Source organism: Bubalus kerabau, chromosome 1 (genome assembly GCF_029407905.1).
Source record: "Bubalus kerabau isolate K-KA32 ecotype Philippines breed swamp buffalo chromosome 1, PCC_UOA_SB_1v2, whole genome shotgun sequence".
Lineage (NCBI taxonomy): Eukaryota > Metazoa > Chordata > Mammalia > Artiodactyla > Bovidae > Bubalus > Bubalus kerabau.
Window position 1 is genome coordinate 75,058,909 of NC_073624.1, and position 24,691 is coordinate 75,083,599.

At 39.2% G+C, this 24,691-nt stretch overlaps 1 protein-coding gene across 3 annotated transcripts in view; it reads left to right on the forward strand.

Moving 5' to 3' along the window:
* The window catches only part of HELB (DNA helicase B), a 66,322-nt gene that overhangs the window by 33,611 nt on the left and 8,020 nt on the right, over window positions 1-24,691 (forward strand). For all 3 annotated transcript variants that reach the window (XM_055579822.1, XM_055579818.1, XM_055579812.1), the window contains exons 5-12: window positions 993-1,170; window positions 2,565-2,706; window positions 6,116-6,270; window positions 13,324-13,405; window positions 13,932-13,991; window positions 15,512-15,740; window positions 16,562-16,705; window positions 19,671-20,165. In XM_055579822.1, coding sequence (XP_055435797.1) covers window positions 993-1,170; window positions 2,565-2,706; window positions 6,116-6,270; window positions 13,324-13,405; window positions 13,932-13,991; window positions 15,512-15,740; window positions 16,562-16,705; window positions 19,671-20,165 — 1,485 coding nt within the window. The remainder of the gene's footprint in view (window positions 1-992; window positions 1,171-2,564; window positions 2,707-6,115; window positions 6,271-13,323; window positions 13,406-13,931; window positions 13,992-15,511; window positions 15,741-16,561; window positions 16,706-19,670; window positions 20,166-24,691) is intronic.

Sequence of the window (24,691 nt, forward strand, 5' to 3'; positions counted from 1 at the left end):
CTCATTGGTGGGAGAATCTTCTGATCAGTGTATGATTTTTTCCATTATGCCTTCATGTCTGGTTAGTCTGAAGGACTGAATTAGAAGAGGAGAGGCCAGAGAAGGATCATTACTGATTTTCATCTTATGTTCCAACTCTGATCAATTAGTAGTATCTTAATATTGGGTTGGAATACTGGGAGGACATTTCTGAAGCTATGTTTAGGCTCAGGAGAGCCCTGAGGTGGTGGTTATATCATTTATTTATCATTCTTGGGCTAGGGATACCAGCAGATAATGCAGATAATTTTTTAGTGACAGTGAGCGCACACACACACACACACACACACACACATTGCATATATATATATATAAACAACATAGAAACATTTTTTGAATTATATACACCAAAAATATTTAGCATTCTCTGGTTGTAAATTTAATAGTAAATATTTTTACCTCTGTAATAGGGTTTTTTTTTTTTTTAGTTGTCTTGTTGGTTGTAGTGGTAGTAGTTTTTCAGTGTTGGGGAAGTACTTGAAGAGAAAATAATATTTTTATAGTTAGTTCAGGCAGGCAGCCCTTTATTTCCAGAATGGAGTATTCTAGTTGCAAGAAGAGTGAGGCTTAAGTGTTTGGGCTATCTCAGAAGGCCAAGAGAAGGTTTAATTGCAGTTGGAAAGAACAGGGAGCTCACTCTGCTTACCACTCAGGAGTGGTAAGCAAATGGTTGGGATTCTGGTGGTGGAAGAGTGCTGTTTGTTGAATTAAACACATTAAGTACTCACTAGGAAGCAATTTTTTGAACTATTTCCTCTATTTTTCCATTCTATAACTTTTGTGTTCTCTATTTCTTTCATCTTTTTCCCCATGTTATTGTACCTATATCCTCCCCATCCCTTCCCCATTTAAGAGTTTTATTTTAAAAGAACATGTTGTTAAATTTTTTTGATTTTTTTTTTTTTTGGTGAATTTTTTAACCTGAATTTAGAAATGTCATACTTTGCTTGTAGGTCAATTATAGTTTCTATTTATGGAAGGAAAAAAAAAAGACCAAGAACAGGCCATGGAAATTTTCTTCGGTTAGAGTTCTGGTTGTGGATGAAGGGAGTTTGGTATCGGTAGCAATCTTCAAGTCGGTTTTAAATTTATTGTGTGAGCACTCCAAACTTTCTAAACTTATTATCCTTGGTAAGTTAAAATATTGTTGGAATCCTAATTGTTTGGTTCAAATCACTGTGATTAGTAGGTTGTTTTGGGGTTTTCCAGGTGGTTCATTGGTAAAGAATCCACCTGCCAATGCAGGAGTCTCACCAGAGACATGGGTTCAATCCCTCGGGTGGGAAGATCCCCTGGAGAATGAAATGGCAACCCACTCTGGTATCCTTGCCTGGAAAATCCCATAGACAGAGGAGTCTGGCAGGCTACTGTCCATAGGATCGCAAAGAGTCAGACACGACTGAGCACGCATACACACACCCCCACACACACACAGTAGCTTGTTTATACCATTTCAGTGTTTTAATATCCATATCCTACAGGCGAGAAGGCATTTCTCAGAGCCCACATTAAAGGCACACTGAGTTCAATTTGACCACCTCTATCAGCTCAGTGGCTTTTTGTTTTGGTTAATTATTAGCAAGCTAGGTTGTGAGTGAAATAGAGTTGTGAGGGGTTACAGTAATTACCTAAATGATGACTATTAAAATAGTAGAATTGTCACAGACTCAGAGTAAATCAGGACATAGATCATTTGGAAATAATAAAAAGTCTGAACGATAGACCACTTAAAAGTAGTTTTATGATTTTAAGCTAATAGTGCAAATGAAACCTCACTAGCTTAAGTCCGTTCCAATTTTGGTGAGATTTAGTTAGATTCTATTGGGTAGTACTGACGTGTAGACTATATGATTTAATGGAGGAGAAAATAAAATTGCAATGAGAGAATCAATATATTTATAAATTATTGTTTTAGGTATTTGAGAATATTGTATAAGCAGTTGATTCCATTAATAGTTAAGCATTCTCTCAGTTTCCCAGAAAATAGTTTCTCTTTTCTCTAGGATTTGCTTGTTTGTTTAAAGTAAAAAGATGTGTAATAGAGCAGAACATTATCATTACATTACTGAAATTTATCTGTTATTAAATGCACTGGATTTATTTCACATTTTAATGTTAATTTCATTTATTTGAGGCCATAGATTTTTCTATGTTTAGTAAGACATTGAGCAGGATTGAATAAATGACTAAATTACCTAAGACCTATTTTTTTCTTTACATGTTGGTGAAAATATATGCCCCAACACATACCTGTAAACATATGAAAAAAGTTCAATTCACATTTTACCTTACCATGTTATCACTGTTTTTATGCTTTATATTGTTTAATTAGAATGCTTTTGTTGTAGAATATTTTTGAAGACTTAATGTTCTTAAGTAATTTTAAACAAAGATTTTTTTTTCTTTTTTTCTCAGAGTAAGTCTTTATAATTATAGCATTTATCAGAAGGGAGAAATAAAAATAATTTCTAAATTTCAAGATCCTAGTTACTTAAAACCTACTATCTGCTTTTTCCGCTTTTCAGGTGATGTTAGACAGTTACCCAGTATTGAGCCTGGTAACTTGCTGAAAGATCTTTTTGAAACTCTTAAATCAAGAAATTGTGCTATTGAACTAAAGACGAACCATAGAGCAGAATCTGAACTAATTGTGGACAATGCTACAAGGTATATTATGACTAAAATTCTGCATTTTCTTTCTGTTGTATTGGAAATAAAGGGAAAATACAGGCTTTTGAATTAAGGTGATTCAGTGCAGTGTGTTTACTATACTCTTTTAGCAAAACTTTTCTGTCCTTCAGTATATGTATATTTTTTGTCCCGTAGTTAGAAAAGCAAAATTAATATTTTTCATTATTGGCCCAACATAAATTGTTGTTGACACCACCCTTATGGCAGAAAGTGAAGAGGAACTCAAAAGCCTCTTGATGAAAGTGAAAGAGGATAGTGAAAAAGTTGGCTTAAAGCTCAACATTCAGAAAACGAAGATCATGGCATCCGGTCCCATCACTTCATGGGAAATAGATGGGGAAACAGTGGAACAGTGTCAGACTGTATTTTTTTGGGGTCCAAAATCACTGCAGATGGTGACTGCAGCCATGAAATTAAAAGACGCTTACTCCTTGGAAGGAAAGTTATGACCAACCTAGATAGCATATTCAAAAGCAGAGACATTACTTTGCCAACAAAGGTCCGTCTAGTCAAGGCTATGGTTTTTCCAGTGGTCATGTATGGATATGAGAGTTGGACTGTGAAGAAAGCTGAGTGCTGAAGAATTGATGCTTTTGAACTGTGGTGTTGGAGAAGACTCTTGAGAGTCCCTTGGACTGCAAGGAGATCCAAACAGTCCATTCTGAAGGAGATCAGCCCTGGGATTTCTTTGGAAGGAATGATGCTAAAGCTAAAACTCCAGTACTTTGGGCACCTCATACGAAGAGTTGACTCATTGGAAAAGACTCTGATGCTGGGAGGGATTGGGGGCAGGAGGAAAAGGGGACGACAGAAGATAAGATGGCTGGATGGCATCACTGACTCAATGGACGTGAGTTTGAGTGAACTCCGGGGGTTGGTGATGGACAGGGAGGCCTGGCGTACTGCAATTCTTGGGGTCGCAAAGAGTCGGACACGACTGAGCGACTGAACTGAACTGAACTGAAATTGTTGTTGAAGTTTAAGAATAAATATGTTTTCTTCATTTTAAAAGTATATTTGTGAAATAAAATTGCATCAAGCTTAGACACCAGAATAAACCCAAGGGGAACAGAGAATTGGAAATGAGTTCATTAGAGTTCAAGGGCCAACTGGGGAATACATTCCCTGTAATTTTTATAAGGGGAGAACCCAAAGCATAAAAAGATGTTTTACTCCTCGATGAATCCTGGTGGTACCTGTGGCATATGACTTTAAGAGCAGGAAAGAATCCTTCTGTTCCCGTAATCTTTGCATAAGCCTTTAGAGTAATCCTCTGTAATAGATGTGATGGGGCTACAGAATATTAAGAAACTGTTTTATTCTGTGGACCACAATTTATCTTTGTTTCCAACTCGTACAAGTTGCTATTTTTTTCTATTTTTTTTTTTTTCTGGTTTCATTTTCCTTTTATTGGCTGTAGTGCATCCTTTATTTCTGTATCTGCATGGCATTATTTTTGGTTCATTGGCTGTAGTGCATCGTTTATTTCTGTATCTGCATGGCATTATTTTTGTTTCTACTTTATCACTAGCCGTTGCTTAGGGAATTCTTGGGATCATGGGGCAATCAGCTGAGTGGCAGAGGATTATAGTTGATTGGCGTAAAAATACAGTAGGGGTCCTGAACTGTTGCTATGATTACAAATTTAGCATGAAACTTCATTTCATGCTAGAAGTCACCAAAGAAGTCTTAGGTCTTCTTTGCACAACATTTTTTGTACCTCTGTCCTGCCATTGGACCTGGTATGTATCCATCTGGCGCTTAGAATCTGGAACTAGATTTTTGACTGTACTTGAGGACCAAAAATGACTTACTAATTAATGTAAAATTAAATTGGAAGGTAGATTTTGCTCAAAGAAGTACTTTTTTTTTTTTAAGAGTACTTTCTTTATGATGATTTGTTTTCTGTCAGAAGAGTTCCTATTTCTTTAATGATAGATGGAAAACTTGATAGCTTATATGGAGGTCTTTGCAGTAGCTGTCTGGTTCAGATATACAGCAGGACAGGATATTGCATTAGACTACAAGATGCTGTTTTTGTTGTCTAAACATTTTCTTGCTTGGATGTCAGCAAGAACTATCTCCCTGTCCCTGTCTACCCTGGAGAGAATAGAGAGGTAGAGAAAGAATGGATAGGAATAGTGTAGATGATATAGATTCATATTGAGACAGTGAGAAAAATAATGTAGTTGATGTGTAATATTCTTTACCTGTAACTCTTCTGCCCCTACATAAAGGCAACCTTGGTTTTGGAATATTGGTAGACGATTGGTCATTTTAAAGTCTAGAAATCTTTGGAAGAATATGAAGCACATTAGATGTCTTAGAACTCAATTTTCTCTGAAACTTAGGAATTCCTTTTAGTAACTTTTTCAATATCCTTTGAGCTGTGTTCCTTTCATCATTTCTTCTTGGTCATCATCACCAAGTGATTAAAGACAGATGAGTCCCAGTGATACCATGAACAGAGATAGAAGTGTTACATGTCCTGGGTCAGAAGCAGAACAGGAAATCCATGGTGATTCTCAGCACCCCAAGTTAAACCTGGGATAGTTCAGCAGGGCCAGCCTTCTCCTCTCTCTTCCTTCTCTTCCCACCATTTTGGGAAGGGTTGAAGATGACGCACAGGAGGGTTAGACCTTTGATAGCTAGGCTGAGGTCGGTCTTTACGGGGAGTCAGTTTTCTAACAAATAGCCAAGGAGGGACTCGAGTGTGATCATGCCACTGGCCCTTACTATGTTTTCTGTTACGGCTTGCTCATCTTGGGGTGTACAAGAATAAAAAATGATTGAGAAGGGAATAGCAGCAAAGAGAAGATGCTGATACTTGGTTCAGTTGAGAAGATGAGCCCATAGATATGATATATAATAGAAGAAAGGAGAAAAGAAAGAGTGTAATGTATATGTATGGAAAAGCCCCCAAAGAGTCTAAATTAATTTAAATAGAAAGAAATATGAAGCCCATTGGGTCCAAATTTCCATCCTAGCTCTTCTGCTTTCCACCTCTGTGATCTTGGACATCCCCACTGTAGTTAACTAAGCATCATGCTGCTTTATCTATGAAATGAGGATAATACCTACCTTGTGTGGTTCTTTTGTGGTTTGGAGAAAAGTAGATCAAATTCTCAGAATGTTGCTTGGTAAATTTTTTCTAATACTTTAAATGTGCTAGGAGTAGGGGACTGATGGATAAATGTAGCATTGTGGTCTTGGCTAAGTCTGTTTTGAAACTCATTTAGTATTTATAATGCACGTACGGGTGGCCTTTTCACCCTGTTTATAACCTATTCACAGATATTATTATAATGACATTATCTCTGCTCATATGTGAAGACACATTTTTGGATGCTAATGTTCTTGGTGTATTATTTTATCTTTGTTTAAGAATCTCAAGATGCCAGTTTCCAACATTTGATGCAGAGTTGAATATCTCTGATAATCTGACATTCCCTGTCTCAGTACAAGATAAATCATTTATTTTTGTCAGACTTCCAGAAGAAGATGCCAGTTCTCAGTCCTCAAAAAGTAATCATCAGTCTTGTAAGTAAAAACTTTTATGTTATATAGGGTTAAATATTTCAGTTTTATAATTCAGTTATTAAATAACTACTTATAATTTTATTTGACAGTAATATAAATATTGCTAGTAAAACATTAGGCACTGAAAATAAATTAATGTATTAATTTAATAAATTTATTAATCATCAAAAGCAGATTACTTTCAAATTTTGTAAAGAAGTAAGCTCATGCATACTAAAGGACTTAGTAAATATTTGTTGAGTAAATAAGTGGATGTAGATGATTAGTTTGCTGTGCTGTGCTCAGTTGCTCAGTTATGTCTGACTCTTTGTGACCCCCATGGACTGTAGCCTGCCAGGCTTCCTCTGCCCATGGGATTCTCTAGGCAAGAATACTGGAGTGGGTTGCCATTTCCTCCTCCAGGGGATCTTCCTGACCCAGGGCTGAAGATGATTAGTTTACAATAAAGTAAAAGCCCCAGTAATCCCAAGTTTATTCTTAGTGAATGAAGCTTTTTTTTTTTTTTTACAGCAATTGGACAGATTTGTTGTTTTGAGGACATTTGTGAAACAAAAGTAATGGCTGTCAAACTGTTGCTAAGCTGAGTTCCTAACAGTTCTGTTTCTAATAAAATGGACAAACATCACTTCTAATTAGTATTAGGGTAACAGCGTGATAGGATTGAGAAAATGCATGGGACAAGGGACTCTTCTCCCTGTGTGTATGACTCGTGTCTCATCACTCCAACATTGGTAAAATGGGGGTCACAGCGACAGCATGGAACAGTTGTGAAGGTTGAGGGCATTTGTCAGTTTTGAGGAGCTATGTAAATGTTATCTTTTTGTAAATCAGTTCGGTCCGACTCTTTGTGTCTGACTCTTGTCGACCCCATGGACTGCAGCACGCCAGGCCTCCCTGTCCATCACCAACTCCCGGAGTTTACTCAAACTCATGTCCATTGAGTCGGTGATGCCATCCAACCTTCTTATCCTCTGTCGTCCCCTTCTTCTCCTGTCGTCAATCTTTCCCAGCATCAGGGTCTTTTCAAACGAGTCAGCTCTTCACATCAGGTGGCCAAAGTATTGGAGTTTCAGCTTCAACATCAGTCCTTCCAATGAACACCCAGGACTGATCTCCTTTAGAATGGACTGGTTGGATCGTGTAAATATTATTTTTTTGTAAATAATAGATATTAAATTATTACTCCAAATGAATTTATTTAAATAGATTATACCTTTGAATCTTTATATTATAAACTTGCTTAGCAAGCTTTTAAAAATAGTGTAGTGGTTTAGTCAAAATTGAATTGGCAAAGATTTAAATGGTTATTATTGAGAATTTATTGTAGTTGCCACAGTTCTTCAAATTACATGCTTCTTACTTGGCAGCTTTCACTCGGCTTGTGACATTCATTGACATCCAACTTTATCTGTAAGCCTTTCCTCCTCTGTGTGTGTCCCATCTCAGTTCCCTTGGGTTAGTGTTCATTCACATGTTACAATATTCTTTTTTTAAATGAGATCATGTAATAATCGGATTCTATAAATGTGTTCTTGGTGGTTTTTTTTTAATTATAGAAATCATTTATATTCCTTAACAGAAGTCAAATGATACAGAAGCATTTGAAATAAAAGTTAATATTTCCTTTAATCATTCCCACTCCTCTTCCCCTGAGTCAACTCTCATAAAAGTTACATCCATAGGAAGAACTTGGTGTTTATCTTTATAAAACTTAATTAGATCCATGTGTATGTGCTAAGTCACTTCAGTCGTGTCCGACTCTGTGCAACCCTATGGACTGTAGCCTGCCAGGCTGCCCTGTCTGTGGGATTCTCCTGGCAAGAATAGTGGAGTGGGTTGCCATGCATACACAGACCAATTTAGTTTTATATAAATTGGATTATAAGCTGTGTATTGTTTTTTGGCTTGTTTTTTATTCCACATTTTGTGAATAATTTAGATAATGTTTATCCTCACCACAGCTTAGTTCATAGTAGATATATAGTAGTTATATATCAGTACATAGTAGATATCAGTACAATTGAAGAAAATGAGACAGCTATGGTTAAGAAACTTTCTTTCTCTGCTATTCCATTTAGATCTACTTGAAATAAGTTTAGTTTTATTTCTGGCACCCATTCTTTACATTAATGAGAATGTTCTTAAAAAAAAGTTTCAGAATGGTAGCAGAGCTTAGCTGATGCTGTTTCTCTATCTTAATTATAAACTTCAGCTGGAAAATGAGTCTCTTTAAGAGAATTGAATAAATACTCCTTAGAGAGGCATATAGTACTTTTTCATGAATAATTAAGTATTATTACTTAACACTTAAGTAATAAGTATTTCTTAATAAATTACCCAGTTATTCCTATTATTGCAAGATACAAAGCCCTGAGACAGGCTTCGTAGCTGGGCTGGAATTCCAATGATGTTAAAATGTGAGAAAAAATGGATATCTTAGAATCAAGGAAATACAGTGTGTATATTGATCTGGAAGATGTAGGGAGAGTGAACAAATCAGGGAGCAGAACAGCATGATCCTGTACGTGTGAAAGAAAACAGGGTTCTGGGAGACCTTTGCAAGCAGGGCTTGGCTGGAGGTAGGCTGAGTGTTGGCCATGTTTTACTGATAACCCTTTCTTCATCTGAAAAATGAAGGGCTCCATGAGCAACTAATTCAGTCTTCCTAGAGCAAGGCTTACAAGTACTGGGCTTTTTCATTCCCTTTTGATTTATCTATGAGGGAAAGACCTAAAAGCCTGAAATGTTTTTTCCCCAATTTTTATATCTTCTCTCTTTCCTGAGAAATGTTTCCTGATTTGTAACATTGCTAAGACAGATGAGAGGAAGCCAGCTTCTCAGGCTGTGAGGAAGGACAAGTTGTAAGTGGACATTATCACTGTCAGTGATCTGAGCGCTAAAAGAGGGAGGCTAGCCACCCTACCCTGCTGGAAAACTTCTTTTACTTCCAAGGGCCTCAGTTTCACTTTTGTAGCAAGGGTGTAGTCAGTGGTGAGAGTTAAACTATTTAATAGCTGGCAGAGTCTGGTCATTATTGGAATAGATGCCCTTCCTGTGTCAGGGTTAACCTGTTAGCTGTTGAATCATGGGGAGATCTAGGGATTCTGGAGGAGGGAACCACATGGTTGGGGTGTGAGGGAGGGCTTTGAGGTGTTTGGGGAGTAGCTGTTCTCTAGTCTAGATATTATAGAAATATCTCCCTATTTTATACAGGTCTGTATCAGCTAAATGTCAGCTCTGGGTATAATAATACGTGCATTATATGCATATTGTGATGATTGAATTAAAGATCAAATCACAGATGCATATAGATTCTCAAACTATAACTGATGACCACTAGTGCCACCAGAGCTTAAAACAGAAGTCATATATTAATAATTCTGTTACATATTTTGTCCTCTTGCTCATACTTTAAATTTAGCATTCACAAACCATCGATAAATATTCAGTGATAATACTACAAATTAGGAGCTGTCTGGGCTAGTGGTTATGAAAGAATGTCTGGAACACTGCCTTCATTCTGTTTTCTTTTGTTCTGGCTGATGAAGCAAATAAGGTTGATGCTCCCATGGTGAACCTGTATCCCATTTGATGAGACCCCTCAGCAGGAATTCTGAATGTGTTTGCCCTCAGTCAGTCTCTCCCATCAGGAAGCTTCCACAAGCCTGTTTTTCGTATCCACCAGAGGGCAGACAGAATGAAAACCACAATCATAGGAAACTAATCAAACTGATCACATGGACCACAGCCTTGTCTAACTCACTGAAACTGTGAGCCATGCCATGTGGGGTAGCCCAAGACGGACAAGGGTGGAGAGTTCTGACAAAAAGTGGTCCACTGGAGGAGGGAATGGCAAACCACTTCCGTATTCTTGCCTGGAGAACCCATTGAACAGTATGAAAAGGCAAAAAGATAGGACACTGACAGATGAACTCCCCAGGTCGGTAGGTGCCCAATATGCTACTGGAGATCAGTGGAGAAATAACTCCAGAAAGAATGAAAGGATGGAACCAAAGCAAAAACAACACCTAGTTGTGGATGTGACTGCTGATAGAAGTAAAGTCCAGTGCTGTAAAGAACAATATTGCATAGGACTCTGGAATGTTAGGTTCATGAATCAAAGCAAATTGGAAGTGATTAAACAGGATATGGCAAAAGTGAACATTGACATTTTAGGAATCAGCGAACTAAAATGGACTGGGATGGGTGAATTTAAGTCAGATGACCATTATATCTACTACTGTGGGCAGGAATCCCTTAGAAGAAATGGAATAGCTCTCATAGTCAACCAAAGAGTCGGAAATATAGTACTTGGACGCAGTCTCAAAAACGACAGAATGATCTCTGTTCGTTTCCAAGGCAAGCCATTCAATATCACAGTAATCCAAGTCTATGCTCCAACCAGGAATTGTTCTATGAAGACCTCCTAGAACTAACACCCAATAAAGATGTCCTTTTCATTATAGGAGAGTGGAATGCAAAAGTAGGAAGTCAAGAGATACCTGGAGTAACAGGCAAATTTGACCTTGTAGTACAAAATGAAGCAGGTCAAAGGCAAACAGGGTTTTGCCAAGAGAACACTCTGATCATAGCAAACACCGTCTTCCAACAACACAAGAGAAGATTCTACACGTGGACATCACCAGATGGTCAATAGTGAAATCAGATTGATTATATACTTTGCAGCCAAAGATGGAGAAGCTCTATACAGTCAGCAAAAATAAGACCGGGAGCTAACTGTGGCTCAGATCATGAATTCCTTATTGCCAAATTCAGACTTAAACCATTAGACCATTCAGGTATGACCTAAATCAAATCCCTTATAATTATACAGTGGAAGTGAGAACTAGATTCAAGGGATTAGATCTGATAGAGTGCCTGAAGAACTACAGACAGAGGTTTGTGACATTGTACAGGAGGCAGTGATCAAAACCATCCCCAAGAAAAAGAAATGCCAAAAGGCAAAATGGTTGTCTGAGAGGGCCTTACAAATAGCTGAGAAAAGAAGAGAAGCAAAAGGCAAAGGAGAAAAGGAAAGATATACCCATTTGAATGCAGCATTCCAAAGAATTGCAAAGAAAGATAAGAAAGCCTTCCTCAGTGATCAGTGCAAAGAAATAGAGGAAAACAATAGAATGGGAAAGACTAGAGATCTCTTCAAGAAAATTAGAGATACCAAGGGAACATTTCATGCAAAGATGGGCACAATAAAGGACTGAAATGGTATGGACCTAACAGAAGCAGAAGATATTAACAAGAGGTGGAAAGAACACACAGAAGAACTGTACAAAAAAGATCTTCATGACCCAGATAACCATGATGGTGTGATCATTCACCTAGAGCCAGACATCCTGGAATGTGAAGTCAAGTGGGCCTTAGGAAGGTCACTACCAACAAAGCTAGTGGAGGCGATGGAATTCCAGTTGAGCTGTTTCAAATCCTAAAACATGATGCTGTGAAAGTGCTGCACTCAATATGCCAGCAAATTTGGAAAACTCAGCAGTGGCCACAGGACTGAAAAAGGTCAGTTTTCATTCCAGTCCCAAAGAAGGACAATGCCAAAAAATGTTCAAACTACTGCACAATTGCACTCATCTCACACACTAGCAAAGCAATGCTCAAAATTCACCAAGCTAGGCTTCAACTGTATGTGAACCGTGAATTTCCAGATGTTTAAGCCTGATTTAGTAAAGGCAGAGGAACCAGAGATCAAATTGCCAACATCCACTGGATCATCAAAAAAGCAAGAGAGTTCCAGAAAAACATCTACTACTGCTTTATTGACTATGCCAAAGCTCTTGACTGTGTTCAGTTCAGTTCAGTCACTCAGTCGTGTCCGACTCTTTGTGACCCCATGAATCGCAGCACGCCAGGGCTCCCTGTCCATCACCAACTCCCAGAGTTCACCCAAACCCATGTCCACTGAGTCAGTGATGCCATCCAACCTGACAACAAATTATGGAAAATTTTTAAAGAGATGGGAATACCAGACCACCTAACCTGCCTCCTGAGAAATCTGTATGCAAATATCAAGAAATAAAGGTTAGAAATGGACATGGAACAACAGGATGGTTCCAAATAGGAAAAGGAGTACATCAAGGCTATATATTGTCACCCTGCTTATTTAACTTGTATGCAGAGTACATCATTCGAAATGTGGGCTGGATGAAGCACAAGCTAGAATCAAGATTCCCAGGAGAAATATCAATAACCTCATATATGCAGATGACACTACCCTTATGGCAGAAAGCAAAGAAGAGCTAAAGAGCCTCTTGATGAAAGTGAAAGAGGAGAGAGTGAAAGTTGGATTAAAACTCAACATTCAGAAAACTAAGATCATGGCATCTGGTCCCATCACTTCATGGCAAATAGATGGGGAAACACTGGAAACAGTGAGATTTTATTTTCTTGGGCTCCAAAATCACTGCAGATGGTGACTGCAGTCATGAAATTCAAAGATGCTTGCTCCTTGGAAAAAAAGTTATGACCAACCTAGACAGCATAGTAAAAAGCAGAGACCTTACTTTGCCAACCAAGGTCTGTCTAGTCAAAGCTATGGTTTTTCCAGTAGTCATGTATGGATGTGAGAGTTGGACTATAAAGAAAGCTGAGTGATGAAGAATTGATGCTTTTGAACTGTGGTGTTGGAGAAGACTCTTCAGAGTCCCTTGGACTGCAAGGAGATCCAACCAGTCCATCCAAAGGAAATCAGTCCTGAATATTCATTGTAAGGACTGATGCTGAAGCCAAAACTCCAATACTTTGGCCACCTGATGGGAAGAACTGACTCATTGGAAAAGACCCTGATGCTGGGAAAGATTGAAGGTGGGAGGAGAAGGGGACGACAGAGGATAAGATGGTTGGATTGTATTACTGACTCAATGGACATGAGTTTGAGTAAGCACCAGGAGTTGGTGATGGACAGGGAAGCCTGATGTGCTGCAGTCCATGGGGTCAGAGAGAGTCCCACATGACTCAGGGACTGAACTGATTGATTGAAACAATGTTATAATTCAGTGCTTTTCTGTGTTAACCTTTTTCTCGAATTATCAGATTTATATTCTGCAGTTAGTACTTTACTCAAAGAAAAGGACCTAGAAGACGTGAAAACATCACAATTTATTGCATTTAGAAGGTAAAGCCTTTACAATATTTTATTGTTTTTAAAAGTGCAGCTTTTAAATTTCATACCTTATTAATCTAGATGCTATTGAAATGGGAGACTCGAGTAGTTCATCACTGTGAATCCTCTCTTATTTTGAGGTATTTCTTTGGTAGACCCAGCAGAAGGCAGCTTTTAAAGAGGCCTGTTCATTCACATGTTCATTCATTTATTGGTCACACTGCACAATTTGTGGGATATTAAATCCCTGACTAGGGATAGAACCCAGGCCCATGGCAGTGAGAGTACTGAGTCCCAACCACTGGACCACCAGAGAATTCCCGAAAGAGGGCTCTTTGTACCAAATATTATATTTGGTAACTTATAGAAAATCTGAATGGAAGAAATACTTACATTTAAATCAAAATTACTAAATACCTTTTCCTGAGGAAAGTTCTGGAAACTTTTGATAGAACCCCATATATCATAATTGTTGGTAATAGAAATCTATGCAAAAGAGATTCCATTAAAGTGACCCTTGCATTTTCCTGTGTTGCAGGCAGGACTGTGACGTGATCAACGCCTGCTGTTGCAAGCACTACACAGGACATCTAATCAAGTGAGGACAGTGCTTCCTGAATTCACTGTACTTTTGTTTGTTTATCATTGTAGTTTATCATTGACGTTTTTCATTGTAGTTGCATATTTAAAAATCTTTTTTCTCCATTGTGAAGTCAGCTGATCTCTTCAATTAAGTATGATATAGAGCCTTAGGAATTTTTGGTAATCAGTGTAATGAGAAAAATAAGGAATAAAATTGTCCTTGTGGCTTCCTACCTCTAGCCTCTGCAGATTGAGCTTTGAGAATTTATGGCAGTTTTTCAAATTAGATATGTGTGAAATGTATTCAAGAACCTTAGCAACAGGATGCCTGCAGAGAGCACCTTAGGTGAACATCTGTTGGGGAAATAAGTGAATAGAAAAGCCATGCTGTTCACACATAGGACAGGCTACATAACTTCTCTTGCATTTATCAATAGGGCTTCCCTTGTGGCTCAGTTGGTAAAGAATCCACCTGCAATGCAGGAGACCCCAGTTTGATTCCTGGGTTGGGAAGATCCCCTGGAGAAGGGAAAGGCTACCCACTCCAGTATTCTGGCCTCGAGAATTCCATGGATTGTATTAGTCCTGCTGCTGCTGCTAAGTCTCTTCAGTCGTGTCCGACTCTTTGCGACCCCATAGACGGCAGCTCACTAGGCTCCCCTGTCCCTGGGATTCTCCAGGCAAGAACACTGGAGTGGGTTGCTATTTCCTTCTCCAATGCGTGAAAGTGAAAAGTAAAAGTGAAGTCGCTCAGTCGTGTCCGACTCGTAGCGACCCCATGGGATCACAAAGAGTTGGACACAACTGAGTGACTTTCACTTAATAATAATAATACCATTTATTAAGTGCAGAGAATCCGGAAATGTTTAAGTTACTAGAGGATCTCCTTGTCTATTGAGGAAAGACAAAAAAAACCATGATAGGTACCCCCGACAAAGGGTTAAAAAGCACATGATTGGGGCCATCAAGTCTGGGTCTCAGTCTTGAGCAGGTAATTTCACCTTTCCATGTAAGTAAAAGAGCATACTTACTCAGAATCTCCCTCATAAAGTTGTAGTGAAGGTGAAATGAAATAATATTCCTAAAGCACTTACCAATTTGCTGCTATTCTGATATAGTGTCATAATTATTATAATAGAAATATGTATAAATGTGTGAGACGTGAATTGGAGTAGTGATAACAGAGATTGGAGAGGAGAGGATGAACTTAAAAGGTAGAGTCAGTAAGAGTTTTGGTAACTTTTGGAATGTGAAGGGAAAGTCAGACGTCAGCCTTTATGCCAAAATTTCTGGCTTGGAAAAAAGTCAGCTGGGAAATGTCCTTGAGTTTGAGGTGCTTCAGTGAGTGTAGGTAATCAGACCACAACTGTGGGAGCCTCCTGATTTCTTAGTGACCTTTGGAGACCAAAAGTGATGTAAAGAGTCTGTGGAAATTATTGTGAGAACTGGATCAGATCTGAGTGGGAGTCAGTACATAAAGAAAATGAAATTAAGGTTTTCCAAACTCTCATACTGTATTCTTATTTTCTATCCCAGAAACCATCAGAATAGACTTGAATTTGGAGTTGGTGATAAAATTTGTTGTACCAAGAATGCATATCTCTCAGAGTTACTCCCTGAAAATACCTTCAACAGTCAACAAAATAATGAATTAAAAGCTAGTGGTAAAGACTTTAATGGTGGTACTCCTGGTTTTGCTAAAAATATGCATGACTTTGAAAGTGGTACTCGACTCTGCAATGGAGAAATATTTTTTATAACAGCGGTAGGTGATAACAAAAAAATAGTACCTTTTTACCTATGAGGGATAGATTTGGTTTTCTTTTTATTGCCTGAGGATTGATTCAGAATCTAATCATATGAGAGCTGACAGTTTGCTTCCATAATTTTTTATTAAGAATTTTTGGCTTTGTATCCATGAGGAATCTTGATTTGTAGTTTTCCAGTGACATCTTTTCTGATTTTATGAGGCCAACTAATGCTGGCCTCATAAAATTAGTTGGGAAATGTTCCTTTCTCTTACATTTTCTGGGAGACTTTGTGAAAAAACAAATTTTTAATAAGTTTGAAGTGCTCAAGTAACAAAACCAAGGGAAAAGTGACACACTTATTATGTTTTACAAAGCAACATTTCCTTGGTTGCTGCTTAAATATAGAAGCTATAGAAGTGGTCTCCTTGAATTTTCCCTCATTGTATAAACACCTTTGTAAAGTTAAAGTTTATTCTTGAAAATTTGTAAAGAAAAGTGAACTCTTTGCCAAAAATATATGCAGACTTACACAATCACTGCAAGAAGTAAAATGCATAGCCTTCAGAGTAAGAACAGCAACACAGACTGTTCTCCGAAGAGTCAAATTAAGGTTAAATTTCAATGACCAAAAACTTTCACTTATGTTTATTAAAGTATTTGGGTGTGTCTGTATTCAGTTGGCGCTCAAGCATAGATTTTAAGCTTTTTGAAATTCTTAACAATGATTCATGCTATTTTATTCATAAGGTGCTTGCATTTTATGTTCAATCCCAAATAGACCTTTGCAGAGTATGTATTTGAAAACATAAAGAGCAGTTATTTGTTTTGGTGACAGGATAAAACTGATGTAACTTTTGGAAAGAAAAGATTTTTGACCATTAATAATATGGCTGGCCTGGAAGTAACTGTGGATTTTGGGAAACTAATGCAATATTGTCACATAAAACATGCATGGGCAAGAACGATTCATACTTTTCAGGTAAGAGCGGACTTTTATAAAGTGATTTAAATAGCTTGCCAAGATGGAGTACATTGCATTATTTTCTTCCTAATTTTTATTGCTTTTATTATTTTTTAAAATTAGTAAACAAAATACACAATAGCACAGAAACTACTGTACAGACACTAACGTTTTGCTTGTTCTGCTTCAGAGCTCTCTATATTTTCCAGATCTAAGACACTGTAGTTAAAGCCTCATTCTGCAGGTCTTCTTCCTGTGTCTCTCGGGAGAGGGATCAGGACCAGGAGGACTAAATTTCCCCCTTGCTCTGTCTCCAGTGTCACTTGGCATGGCACTCTTACTTCAGTTCAGTTCAGTCGCTCAGTCATGTCCAACTCTTTGCGACCCTGTGAATCGAGCACTCTAGGCCTCCCTGTCCATCACGAACTCCTGGAGTTCACTCAAACTCATGTCCATCAAGTCGGTGATATCATCCAGCCATTTCATCCTTTGTCATCCCCTTTTCCTCCTGCCTCCAATCCTTCCCAGCATCAGGGTCTTTTCCAATGAGTCAACTCTTTGCATGAGGTGGCCAAAGTATTGGAGTTTCAACTTCAGCATCAGTCCTTCCAATGAACTCCCAGGACTGATCTCCTTTAAAATGGACTGGTTGTATCTCCTTGCAGTCCAAGGGACTCTCAAGAGTCTTCTCCAACACCACAGTTCAAAAGCATCGATTCTTCGGTGCTCAGCTTTCTTCACAGTCCACCTCTCACATCTATACATGACCATTGGAAAAACCATAGCCTTGACTAGACGGACCTTTGTTGGCAAAGTAAGGTCTCTGCTTTTGAATATGCTGTCTAGGTTGGTCATAACTTTCCTTCCAAGGAGTAAGCGTCTTAATTTCATGGCTACAATCACCATCTGCAGTGATTTTGGAGCCCAGAAAAACAGTCATATACTGTTTCCACTGTTTCCCCATCTATCTGCCATGAAGTGATGGGACCGGATGCCATGATCTTAGTTTTCTGAATGTTGAGCTTTAAGCCAACTTTTTCACTCTCCACTTTAACTTTCATCAAGAGGCTCTTTAGTTCTTCTTCACTTTCTGCCATAAGGGTGGTGTCATCTGCATATCTGAGGTTATTGATATTTCTCCCAGCAATCTTGATTCCAGCTTGTGCTTCTTCCAGCCCAGCGTTTCTCATGATGTACTCTGCATATAAGTTAAATAAGCAGGGTGACAATATACAGCCTTGACGTATTCCTTTTCCTATTTGGAAGCAATCTGTTGTTCCATGTCCAGTTCTAACTGTTTCTTCCTGACCTGCATACAGGTTTCTCAAGAGGCAGGTCAGGTAGTCTGGTATTCCCATCTCTTTCAGAATTTTCCACAGTTTATTGTGATCCACACAGTCAAAGGCTTTGGCATAGTCATTAAAGCAGAAATAGACGTTTATCTGGAACTCTCTTGCTTTTTCGATGATCCATCGGATGTTGGCAATTTGATCTGTGGTTCCTCTGCCTTTTGTAAAACCAGCTTGAACATCTGGAAGTTCTGTAGGAGCCATATAAAGGAGTTAGGACTTCTTTGAGAGCCCAGGAGCCATTAATGGGTTTTAAGCAAAATCTGATGTGACTGGATTTGCATTTAACAGATGTGGCTGCTTGGAGGACAGTGTATTGCAGTAATGTGGGTACGGGGAGACTGATTACGAAGCTGTTAAATTTTTCTCAGTGAGACTTATAGGATATTTAAGAACTCAGCTAAGTTTAGGTAGACATTTACCTGTTTAAGAAAACACAATATAAAGTACAAGGGCAGGGTGTTGGTGCTGTATGTCTGGCAAATGTATTTAGCTTTTGTAGAAATAAGTGTCATTTAAATTCATTTCTGAGATTCAGCAGCATTAGAAGGAAATGTTTATCAAACTTTTATGATCTGAAGTGTTGATTCAAACTCTCTATGTCCAGGAAGGTGGAAGTGTTTGGTGTGTATGGGGTTTGTTTTTAAGTGCAAATCTGTATTTTCTACATGCTTCATCTTGTTCTTTGTCTCTCCACAATTCCCCTTTCAGCAGAGGAATGTGGGAGCATTGGGAGAGAGAAGGGTTCTAACCCTTTCGTAGTTTACATTGGCACTGAAAACATAGGCATTAAGGATAGCCACAGTTTGATATTGTTTTCTTGAAATTGTTTTCTCACAGTTACTTGGTGACATTGGGCATTTTTCTGGCCTATACAGTACTTGGTTGGCTAAACCCCAAAATCAAAGGTTTATCGTTCCATTTTTTAATCTTGATAAACATATCCATAATAAATGGTTCAACATTGGAAAAATATGGAAAGTGGAAGAAAAAAAATCATCCATAGGTTTAACAGACTGGTTAAATTTTTGGTAGAGTTTCCTTCCTGTTTTATTTATCTTGTTTTTGTTACGTATTTATGTTCACTATGTATTTTTTAGATCAGAATAATTTTATTTTGTGTTACATGGTTGTGATCATTTTTATACATATGTCTCCAGTTTTAAAAAATTTTGCTATATTGTAAAGCATCTTTGATATTGAAACATATATAGATACTTGATGTAGAAAAATAAATATGTTCACCTATATTTATTTATCTGTTGTCCTGTTACTGGATATTTCAGGTGTGTGCTTTTGTTATATAAGTAACATACATAAAGCCCATACAGCCATTTCAAATCCTTTTATTAGGGAAGCTTTAGCACTGCATGCAGTTTGAAGTTTACTGCTGGGTTTCTATAAACCAGTTGTGGGTCTCTGACACCTAAACTTAGCACCATAGTTAGAAAGTGGGAATTCTGGGATAATTAATAAAATGGAACACCTCTGGGGGATTCATCTGAGTACTCTGGCTGGGTTGAATGCGCTTGAGAGCACTTGGAGGACTTGTCTTCTTTCTACCTTTGTAGACTGTCCGGGAAGTGAACCCTTTATGCAGTAGTAAGACTGCCCCATGCGTTCTTTCCTCTCAGGGGTCGGAGGAGAAGACAGTCGTGTACGTGGTGGGGAAGGCGGGCCGCCAGCACTGGCAGCACGTGTACACCGCCGTGACCCGGGGCCGCTGCAGGGTGTACGTCATCGCAGAAGAGTCTCAGCTTCGGAGTGCCATCATGAGAAAGAGCGTTCCTAGGAAAACGCGTTTAAAACATTTTCTGCAAAACAAACTTTCCAGGAGCTGTACACCTCCAGCAGAGTTTGCTTCCTCATCCAAGAACCTTGAAGACAGCAGGAGACCCGGCACACAGCCGTCAGCATCTTCACTCTCTACGGTCACAGCTGACACGGTGACAAATGACAGCCCCAGAAGCGGGGACTCTGTGGCCGATGACATGCTGCTTGCCTTTGCTGAAGGATGGGAGTTATCTTCACACGATGAAGTGGATGCAACTGAGGATCTGTCACAACTGAGAGGCTCCAAAAGAACATGTGGCTCGAATGATGGTGAAAGTCCAAGCAAAATTCTTATGGTAGGACTGATATTCAGGTTTTATTTAAATATTGCTGGCCTCAGTGTGCTTATAAATGACTGTGTATTTTTATTATGGCTACATAGTGCTGCAGGATTTAAAAAACAACTATTCCTCTCACGTCTGTCAGATTTCCATTCTACTTCTATATCCAGTTGAATCTTAGTTTGATCTTGGTTGGATGTTTCTCCCTCTGCTTGAGGCTGGCAGTCTAGATAGTGATGGATTGATGAGTGGGGCTGGCATGCCAGGAGGATCTTCCTAATCTTCCATCACCTTCTTTGCTTATCTTACTCATCACCTTCCCCTCCCTTCCATAGGTGTGGTCTCACTTTGTTCCTCACAGCTTCATTGAAGTGGCTGTCCCAGTCATCTTCTTGCCAACTTCAGAGGTCTTTTCTTAGGTCTCATTCTGGACTTTTCCCCCGGACAGTCAATATTTTTAACTGCAATTGCTATTTCCATGTTTCCTTCTCTTGGTTTCAGTGTTCTCTGATTTAATACTTCCCCTCTGTCTCTGGGTCATCTTCCCTTCATTTCTTCACTCCATTTCTTCTTCTTCTCGGACCAGAGACATCTTTTCAAGGTTCATTTCTCTTTTCCCTTGAGAACTGATCTTGTTCTCAGTTTTAGCTGTAATCTTTGCATTAGTGATTTGTTCAGCAAATAGTTTTCAGCTGTCAACTACATTCCAGGCACTGGGAATTCATGCCTAGGTGGCCTGTGGTGGAGATGGACAGGCTGTGTAAGAAACTTGGTGTTTCAGTAAATGTTTCACCAAGCTAAGTGTTTCACTGAATACTGTTAATGCTGAAGAGGAGGTAATGAACCACCCTTCTAAACCCCGCCCCCCCACCCCAAATCTATGTATTTGTTCCTAGAGATTGACTTTCTGGAGCCACAGCCCAGTCTCTTACTCTCTTTTCTAGTTTCTCTATTTAAAATTTATCCGTTTTCCCAGTTGAAATCTTGGAGTCTGTTTAGATTTGCATTGTTTTCACCCTTTACCTCCAGATAGTTGCTGGGTTTATTGCAAAATATGTCTCTTGGGGATTTCTTCCATCTCATTAAGTCTGTGCTGTTTTAGATCTTGACCTTCTTGGATGATTGCTGACCTGGTTGCCTTCCCTTCTCTTGTTCCCATTCTGCTGATGTACCCTACACCCTGTTACCAGATTCACCGCCTAAGTGCTGAGCTCATCGCTTTGTTCAGAAGCCTTCAGTGGTTCCTTAGGACCTGCTGTGTAAATTCCAGGTGCTGTAGCTCAGCATTTGAGGCTTTTCTCTGTTTGATTCCATCTTTCCCAACATCATTTCTTTTCCCACTATTCCTTTGTTTTTGTTTGTTTTTTTGCTTTTGTCTTTGTCACTCTAATCTCTACCACATTTAACCAAACGTATTCATGTCTCTTCCTTTTGGTTTTTGTTCTGCAACTTGGCTTGGAAGCCTCCTTCTCTCTGCATCCCCTCATTCAGCATTTAGAAAAAAAAAAAGGTAGCTCTTAGGTTGGTCACTGATCTAAGTGGTCTAGAGGGAAAAAACAGGTTCCTGGCTTCATGGCCATTGCATTGTACCATTTGTTCAAAGGCAACCCATACCAGAGAAAATAAAATTTCCAGATTAAGAAAGATCCTATAAAGAAAATACAGGTGATGAGGTAGGCGGTGGTCAGTAGGGGTTAAAGGGGCAGGAGGTGGTCCTGGGCCATGATGGTCTGCTAAGTCCTCTCTGAGGAGGTGATGTTTGAGCTGAGAGAGAGGGGATCATTGCAGGAATGGAGTCCTGAAGTGCGTGAGATGGGGACAGTCCAGAGCGTGAGCAGATAGGATTGGGAACAGGGGCTCCTTCCACTGCACTTGAAGGGAAGGAGTGCAGTGCATTGTTGGGCTGTGTGGAGGGAAGATGAAGCAGTTCTTGTCGGGTTGCCTTCTCCCGTCCTTTCTCTTTCCCTCGCAGAGTCCAGCTCAGTTTCTGGTTTGTTCCTAAAGTGGTTGGGTGGCACAGTGTGCCCCCTGTGCTGCCCTTGGAGCCACTATCTGTTTGACTCTTGAGGACAGCGTTTGTATCACATGACTGCTCATCACATGATAACACTTTAAAAATGCACAGCGATTAAAATGTAAACTGAGTATGGCAGGGAAGCCTCTTTTAAAAAAAAGAAATCAGACCTCCAGCGTATTCTTTTAGGTTCATGCTCAGAGTCCTACTTGTTCTTGTAGTGCTCCCTCCTTGCTTTAAGAATTCCTTTGAGAATCACTTTTAGAGACAGTAAAAGATCCTTTTGAATGTTTATAAGGGAAGCAAACTTCTACTGAGACCTCTTTTGGTTTTTAGAAATAATCCAAAATCATTTGTTTCCTAGTTAAAGAAGTTAGACGATCCAAGTCAGTGATGCTGTTTTGTGTAAAAAAGATGGGATTGTAAATTACCTCCAAATGTAGTTCTTACACAAGCTTAAGAATTGCTTTATGTGCCAGCAGCAGACTTGTTAAGGGTGAGTCTTCAGGCTTCCAACATGGTGACAATTATAAGCAGGGGCTGCCGTGGGAACTCAGAGGAGAAAGCGTCAATGTAACCTGCCTTTACCAGGCTGAGCTCTAAAGGAAGCTTCTCTACTTCTGAGCCCGCATGGATGTGAGATCTTCAAAAATTCTCGAACAGGGTGCCCCACAAAAGGCTCTCTAAGGCATATTAGACAACAACAGGTATGGAATAGTGTGGGTGGAACACGGCATACAAATGAGAAGTTGAGCTGAGGACGCTTGGGAAAGAGACCAAGGCTCTTCTAAAGAGATTGTATATTCTCCTGATTGCAGTGGAGAGCACTGGAAGCATTTTAAAAGCTCTGTGCATTGAAATTTATGAAGCTGACTTTGCAGTTCAGTGGATATGGTTAGGGAGAGACTAGGGACTGAGTTCCCAGCAAAAAGATCATTTCAGTAGGTTGGGCAAAATGACTAGGTTCTAAAGAGGTAGTAGAGATGCTAAGGGATAGAGTCAGTGGGCATAATGGACAGTTGTATGTAAGGTTGAACCTGAGAATGATTCCTAGGCTTCTGCCTTGGACATCCGGGTGGCTCCAAATAACATTAACCAGAATTGGGAAAAGAGGCCAAAGGACAGCTTTTATGTGGAAAGTGATGAAAGTGGACATGGCAGAAAAAAGATTTTTTTTTCCTTCTTCAAAGCAGTAAGATCACTGCTGATACGGTTTCATTCAGTGTGCATGCTCAGTCGCTAAGTTGTGTCCAACTCTTCGTGACCCCATGGACTGTATCCTGCCAGGCTCCTGTGTCCTTGGGATTTTCTAGGCAAGAATACTGGAGTGGGTTGCCATTTCCTTTTCCAGGGAGTCTTCCTGACCCAGGGATCAAACCCAAGTCTCCTGGGTCTCCCGCTTTGGCAGGTGGATTCATTACCACTGAGCCACCTAGGAAGCCTCTGTTTCATTCTGTACTCGAGATCGACTTGGCTGAGATTGAATTTCCATCTCAGCTAAAAATACTTAAAAAAAAAAAAATTAACTGTGTTACCTCTTACAGAGACCCTGGGATAAATAAAGCTTTTGACCTGGAGCAGAAAACAGGCAATTCCAAGGAAAGAAAGAATCTTTTTCTAGAAGTTTCTGCTTTTTATTTCTTAGCACCAATGTTGGAGGGAGGAATTACGGTTTGTATGATGGTGCAAAGAGAAATTGGCAGCACTGTTTATCTTCAGTTTTGAGCTTGCCAGAGCTTTTAAGCTGAGGGGGAGGCTAGCGTCACAAAAGGTGTGTGAGCACAAAGAGCGGCAGCAGGGGCTGCCAGTGCTGGCTGTTAGCACTGCATGGTGGCCGCAGCACCAACAAAGCTGTCTACGTGAAAAGATCAGTTTCTCACATGCTTTGCCAGAAGTATGTGGTGTTTGCAAGAATCCCTAGAAACAAGGAAACTAGAATTCAAGCATCAGGACTGATAAAGACTTCTCATGTTTTATAATAATACACTTTCAGGTGCATCGAGATGTGTCATTTGTAAAAGATCAAATTCAATGACAAGGGCTGCCTGCATTCTCCTCCTTCATATTCACATTGCTGCCTAAGAGCCAAGTCTTTAAATTTGACATATACCAATGACTGAAATGCCCAAGCCTGTCCCTCCTAGATGAAAACTTTTGCTTTTTCATTGGTTCATAGCTTTGAGTTTTTAAAAGAATCTTCAAAGAAAATGTTGACCTGTTTTTTCCTTCTTCTTCTTTTGCCTAGCCTCCCACCAGGGAACAAAAAAAGTGGGGGGACAAAAACAAACCTTAAAATAAAAACATATATGTAAAATACTGCTAAATTTTATCTGTTTAAAGCATTGATTTCCAGAATTTTTTGAAAGCAAGTGACACTTTCACTTAAAAGTTAGTAAAGATGTCATATAATCCCTGAATAAAGATAGTCCTTGTATTACTCAGCGTTCCTTAGAGACATAGAACCAATAGGGTGTGTATCTATATCTGTCTATCTAATCTGTCTAATCTATCTTTTGGGATTTATTTT